The sequence below is a fragment of the Halichoeres trimaculatus genome, unplaced genomic scaffold, assembly GCF_033239565.1.
Source record: "Halichoeres trimaculatus isolate MK-OKI-2021-1 unplaced genomic scaffold, fHalTri1.1 fHalTri1_scaffold_3, whole genome shotgun sequence".
Lineage (NCBI taxonomy): Eukaryota > Metazoa > Chordata > Actinopteri > Labriformes > Labridae > Halichoeres > Halichoeres trimaculatus.
In genome coordinates this window covers 4511207-4518208 of record NW_027437181.1, presented here as the reverse complement: position 1 = coordinate 4518208, position 7002 = coordinate 4511207, and the positions used below count along the sequence as shown (strand labels likewise).

At 38.0% G+C, this 7002-nt stretch overlaps 1 protein-coding gene across 10 annotated transcripts in view; it reads right to left on the bottom strand.

Moving 5' to 3' along the window:
* Nucleotides 1-2470: 2470 nt before the first annotated feature.
* nav2a (neuron navigator 2a) overlaps nt 2471-7002 on the bottom strand; it is a 178210-nt gene continuing 173678 nt past the window's right edge. For all 10 annotated transcript variants that reach the window (XM_074665694.1, XM_074665696.1, XM_074665697.1 and 7 more), the window contains 2 exons: nt 4493-4693; nt 2471-4356 (listed from right to left, as the gene is read on the bottom strand). In XM_074665694.1, the coding sequence (XP_074521795.1) occupies nt 4231-4356; nt 4493-4693 (327 nt within the window). In that variant the 3' untranslated portion in view covers nt 2471-4230. The remainder of the gene's footprint in view (nt 4357-4492; nt 4694-7002) is intronic.

Genomic DNA, 7002 nt, shown 5'->3' with positions numbered 1-7002 from the left:
GTAGCTATTTCGTTAATAATTTATATGAATTTGTTTAATAAGTATGTTGTATTATGTGCTGTACATATGTTGATTTCACATTTTTTGTACAAATACCAAATAAAACTGTAAACAAATGCAACAGATGACTGATTTCATTCATAAATAATTATTATTTTATTGGATCACAATAACTTAAGACTAGTACAGTGATAGATTTAATTCAACGAGCCCTGGACAGACCAGTGATGACAAACAGCACCGATCTGCTCTGATGTAAAGAGACTGTACACAAAATACTCTTTTTCAAGTACTGTTACAAATCAGCTAGAAAAAGTCATCAAAATGTCCCAAGATAATCAACTATTTACAAAGTTATGTTACATATAAAAAATGTACATAGCAAAGAAGGCTAAACATTCATTGAGTTTGTGAGTAATAAACTGACGGACTATTCAAATGCTTCAAAGACATCCACACCTCTCAGAGCAGACGTTACACCAGACGAACACAATCAGTCTCTTTGTGCTTACAAGGAGAAACACACACACACTCAAACACACACACATGTGGAATCCAAAATCAAATCCTCACAAATCTGGATCCATGCTGTACATGTCGGCAGTGCTGCACGAACGCACATTCAGCTTTTGGCTTCCGTTTGGAGATCAGAATGAATGTTGCATAGGATCGGTGACAGAAACACTGAAAGCGACGTGTGACCCGGCTTCAAACGTCCATCTGCCTTTTCCAGAAGGCAGGGTGGAGGTTCAAAACAAAGAAAAGATCACAACTCTTAATTCTCAACCCACAGAAATGATGTCGAACTGTTAAACATGATCACTCGAGCACAAAGTACCTTGAAACCTTAGTTTCATCACTATAAACAAAGCAGCATGTACACTAGTTTTCACTGAATTAGTCCATCTTGTGACACTTCTCTCTCACAAACCACGATCAAACAGACTCTGAGCAAAGCACAGTAAAAGGATGGGGATGAGGTATAAAATCAACACATCTTAAAGTTCCCTCTTCTGCAAAATATTCTGATCTCAAGCACCGAAACACATCACATATAGATATTTTTTTCTCGCTAGTGGTCCGACATATTTACACCAGCTTCACAGCACTGGGTCATACATGCATACAACTTAATCTGAGAACCCAGAGTACCGCTCCTCACTCGCGTCTCAATCCCACGGCATTGGTGTTTGATATGATGAGAGGTCGACGGCGCTCCTCCAGGAGAGTCGACTCGCAGCCCTGTTGAGTTTACAGCCACTTCGACGAATAAAGAATCAGTTTAATGCACATAGTCTGTTAGAAAAGAGTAAGGCATTGATTTTAAAAACTCAGTCCAGCACCATTAGGATATTTGTGCTACAACAGCCTGTTTGGGCCAATGTGCATGGAGATCTCGGGGGGTTACAGAGTGGTCAAAGCAAAAGCGAGGCGTTATTTGTGAAATGATGTGGAACCTTGAAACACAGACAGAAAAGATGTTGGGGGATAAATCCAGCCAGAGTGAATGTTAGGGTTGACTTTAAAGAGCTACTGATGTTCAGTCTGACTCTCGTGTGTGTACAGTTAAATCTAATGTTGTTTTTATGTTGTTCTGCTTGGTTTTGAGACAAGTTCTCTCAAGTGATGTCACTTCTTTTAAAAACCAAAAAAGCAGGAACAACCTTTGTTTTTTTTGGTAAACTGGACCAAAACTTGTCAATGAATGGTTCAACTGTCTACAAACTTAGCATGTTTACTTACTGGATTTTTTCTTTTGTGTCTTTATTATCCAGCCTTAACGAGCAAAATGTTGAACATTGTGACAAAGAGTTAACACAAGAATTTTCCTTAAAAATCATTTTGCAAGATTTTGATTCTTGTTTCCATTTATGCTGCAGATGCTCAAGTATGCAACACGGTCCAGCTGCGGACCTCCACTCTCAGCTGACCTTATCACAGGCTTCACTCTGAGGTCCCTCCACCATCAGAAGAAAGTGATGTCACGATATGAAGTAAAAAAATACAAAGACATGAAATCAAAAGCATTAACTTCAAAGTTACGTAGAATTTTTTTTTTCCCTGTGTTTTGATTTCTTCTGTGAACCTGAATCCTCATTAGTGCTACATTGAAAAGGCAAAGTATAAAATTCACATAATTAATAACTCAACATAAACTGGTGGGCACCTTCATTTGGTGGAATTATCTAGACCAATGGTCTGCTACCTGTGACTCTGGAGCCTCAGGCTGCTCTTTTTGGAGATTTTTGGAAATTTTTCACTTTCAATTTTTTGACATTTTTTAAAACTTGTGAAAAAATTTGCAGATTTAAAAAAATAATAATTTCTGCTTATTCTTTCAAATGATTTTTTTTTTTGAAAATCCTGCAAACTTTTGGAAATTTTTACATTTTTTGAAAACTGAAAAAAAAAAATCTCAATTTTTGAAAATTCTTTTTGCAAATTTACAAAATTTGGCATTTTTTAAAAAAAATCTCAAAATTTGGGGAATTATTGCAATTTTTTACACAACTTTGAAATTTCTTTTTTTAAAACCTTGGAAATTTTTTGAAATTTTTTTTTTTATTTGCATCAATTGAAATTTCATACATTTCACAAATCTTAGAAATTTGTGACATTAACTTTTTTTTTAATATTAGCAAATTTATTTAAAATAAAAAAACCCTAAGACATCACAAGTTCAATTTATCAACACCAAAAACTTATCGTTCAGATAATTATATACAAGGTTTTTATGATGTGCAGGGTTTTATTAACATTATTGTCTTTATGTGAAGATAAAGTAGACTTTGTGGCTCTGGATTGACTTTAATCCAGGCGATTTGAAGCAAAATGGCTCCTATGAGAGTAAAGATTGCAGACCCCTGGTCTTGACTGCTGTCATGTGCAGTAAAACTGGGCTAGAGAGGATTTACCTCATGCAGAATCACATGGATGGAAAGTCACGAAAGTCCATTTTTTTGTGACATTTACCTCCTCCCTAAGAGTTTAATTAGACCTCAGTGAAAATATTCACTGCTATTAATCATGAATTTATCATTAACAGTTGTGTCTCTCTGGGGGAAATGAAAACAGTCAAGATTGTTACACCAAACAGAGGTGCCCACTTATTTACACTGACTTATTCATGACGCATTTTATACTTTGATTTTTCAATGTGACGCTATTGAGGAATCAGGTTAACTGAGAAAAACACAGAAAAAACAGAAGTGTCTACTCAACCTAACTTTAAAAGGTGAAAGGTGATTTCATTTTGTATTTTTCCTACTTCATATCCTGACGTTACTTCCTTCTGACAGGGGGTCACAGAGTGGAGAAATTTGGGATTTCTGAATAAGATGGCATGCAAAAAGAAGTGTTAGGCTTTCATTTTGATATTTTATGATAAAGAGTTTTTTTTTAAATCTTTTTCAAAAAAAGCAATGATCATTTTTTTCAATTGCAGTGGTTGCTTTAGTCTTAAACTCTTGGCTGCAGAGCAAGACAGAAAGGAAACTCACTGAATGACCTGCTATTAACCCTCTGCTCTAATAACTCCACTTTTTGTGGGAGATTTGAACCCTTTATGGATCCTGTATCCCTGTATCTCTGTCTCAGCTCTGAAACTTTGAGTTTGTGTAGTTTGTTGTTCAGTTTAGCCAAAAAGAAACAGAAATACTGCTGGACCTCACGTTCACTCTGACTCTATTTATCCTCCAGCTCACACACACACAGCTCCAGCATTAGAGGAGGATGAAAAGCAGAAAGTGACGGATGGATCGTCCACTCTTCCATCCAACATTTCAGTCATCCAACCAGCAGCAGGCTCATCCGCTCTGCTCCTTCAGGTTCATTCAGAAACAAAGCGCAGTGCTGCCACCTGCAGGCAGCTCAGGCGCACTGCACCCAGAGGAGGATGGAGTAATCCTGGCTGGTGTTGAGTAAAGTATGCTGATGGCTGATGATGATGATGATGATGGAGACAGGCTGTGTGCTTTTGTTCTGCAGTAGAAGTCTGGCTCCTGACACCAGGAGAAACGGGCCACAGCGGTGAAACCAAAACAAAACCAAAAACCAAAACAGCGCAGTGCAGTAGAAACTTTCCTCGCCCGTTCTCTGAAATGTAGTACGTCTTCTCCTTGGGTTACCCGCACCCAAATTAAGGTGGCTGGATTCTGTGGCGTGTTCTGGATGAGAAGTCCTCACTCAGACGACGGCTCTTCTGAAAACCGTCCCCATGTTTGGATGACATCACAAAGTCGACTCCAGAGATGAGTCCAGGATGTCGTCCTGGTGGCTGTTGCTGTTGGAGTCGCTGTCGTAGCTCTGCGGGCTCGACGACGTCGCCGCCTCCTTCAGACGCATCAGCATGTTCATCTGTGGAGAGAAACAAGCGTCAGACCGGAGGAAAAACACATCTTTTCCTATAAGGTCTGTTTCATTATGTCCTGTTTCTTCCTAAAGTTTTTGTTTATAAGAAATGTATCACTATTCTCTTTCTTCCTTCTCTCACCAATGGGTCAGCGTCGCTGTCGCTCTGCGGCGGCTCCTTCCTGACCCCCTCCCTCGGAGCTGAATAACCGTCAAACCCCACGTCCTCCGGGCGGAGCTGCAGCAGAGGGGGCCATTCAGACGGCGTCGGTGTGGCAGACCACGGGTACGAGTCTATCACCCAGGCAGCAGGGTCCTCCCACGCCGCTCTGCGACCGTAAAGCTGCAGAGACAGGGAGAAGATTAAAGATGGAAACACCCATTGAAAGTTATGAACAGGGGCCTGTTTTCATCATGTTTTAAGACTTTTTTAACCTGCGAACGACATTTTAAGCCCTAAATATTTCTTATCCTGCATTCTGAACTATTTCTATGCAACCTTTCATAATTCTCATTTAATTTTATTCAATTTAAATTAATCAACAAGACAATAAATTTAAATTAAAAATACAAACACAAACCAAAATCTGAGTGATTTTCTCTAAGCCTCTCATTGTTGAAAGTTCTTTTTTTTGGCAATTTTCTCATAATTTGTTTTTTGAATGAATTAGTAATGCCTTTTTCCATGACCGTTTAAGATAATCTGTTTAAAAATTAAATCTAGTTATAAAAAAAAATTGTGTACTGTGGACCTGTGTTAATCACAATATGCCATGAACTGTTTGTTTTGTCTTGTTCTGCTTTGATGGTTTTTCTGTCCTATATTTCCCTCAACAATTATTAAATAAAAGGTTTTTTAAAAAAAGACTAAAACTTAGGTGGGAGATGGAAAGATTAATGTGACGAAGCGTTTTGACCTGCAAATGACAATTTTAGCCCCAAATATTTCTGATCCTGCATCCTGAACTATTTCTATGCTCAATTTTTATTTTTTTCCATATCTTTTAATATTTTTATGTTTCCTCTGATGTGTGTTTTTTTGTAACTCTTTCATTCTCACATCCTGATAAAACCATTTATTTAAAGACTCCAGCTGTAAGAGTTGTTGAGTTTCTGCAGAATGTGCAGAGCTTTAGCTTCACACAAGCGGACTAAACACAGTCCAGATGTAGTTTAGTGACATATTTCTAGAAGGAGTTTGGTTTTGTTTGTGTTTTCATCCATTCTTTTGGAGCCATAACACAACACACTTCTGTTTGTGTCATTTTTGTTACCTTGATTTTAAAGAAAAACATTCAGTGTGTATTGTTTTAGGTTTAAATAGTAGATGGTGCTTGACACCAGTGGATGTATTTAGGTAAACTTGGATAATGAGCCAGGTGTGTGTGTGTGTAGGAGGGAAAAACAGTTTTTCATCGTGGCAGCGTGTATAAACGTTTGATTTTGGATTTATATGAACACAGCTTCAAGAAGAAAAGTGTGTGAACAGAAATAAAGGGGTCACAGGACTCAAAGAGAAATCACTGGACTATGGTTTTTATTGTTACACCAGAGCACGACTGAGCAAGTTCCTCCCATAAATCAAATGAGCTGGTCTAATTGGAAGACTCCTCACATTCCTTGGAAAAATGTGATTTGAAGACGTCACTTTGGGGTAAGGTGACTTAGGCTTTATACACTCCAAAAAATTGAAAACTTATCAAGTGTTTTTGTCGTATTTTCAACAGAAAATGTCTTTTTAGGCTTAATATGAGCCACATTCACCTAACCAGTCCAGAAAAATGTCTTGTTTAAAGTTATTTCAAGACAAAATAAGGCCCAAATTTCTTGTAACAAGGGAAAAAAATATGCCAATGGAACAAGAGAAAAGTTACTCATTTTTAGGCATTGTTCTAGTTTCAAGCAAATTTTCAAGCAATTTTTTCTTGTTCCAATGGCAGATTTCTTTAACTTGTTGATTGTTTTGTCTTGAAATAACTTCGAACAAGACATCTTCCTGGACAAGTCAGGTAAAACAAGACAAAAACACTTGATTAGTTTTTATTTTTTGCAGTGTACACACATAGCCTGGCATTTTCAAAAACGATTACCCCCTCATCGTTCGTTTAAAAAAAAAACTTTCTCAGCACATGGTGGGCAAATCTGCTGAAAAGTGCATCTCATGGCTTTTCAAACCTAAATTTTTCAGTGCTGAATGAATGAGCCCCCATGAAACTGAAGTTTTCTACAATCTTCACAACAGCCAGAGTTTTCAAAAAACATCAATTTTAGTGGCGTAAATCTGTAGTTTCGTGACTAGATCTATGCGGGTTTTCCCAGATACCAGACTATGTGTGGACATGGCCTTAGATAGCTGGGTTTTGACGTAGTTTGTTGTGAAGAAATCAGCGGATAAATGGATGATGTTTGTATTATTTTTTCAGCCCTGAGCTGCACTGAAAGTGTTTCAGCATCCCAGCACTTTGATTTCTCTTCTGAGCCTCAGAGGGACGAATTCCTCTGCAGCGTTTTCAGCTCCTTCACTCGACTCAGAGACTGCGCTCCAGTAATCAGCTGCAGCCTGATTAAATGAGATGCTAATTATGAGCTGATTGGGAGAACAAATTGAATCCATTTTCCTTTGATGAACGTAACCCTCATTACAGCGCTGAT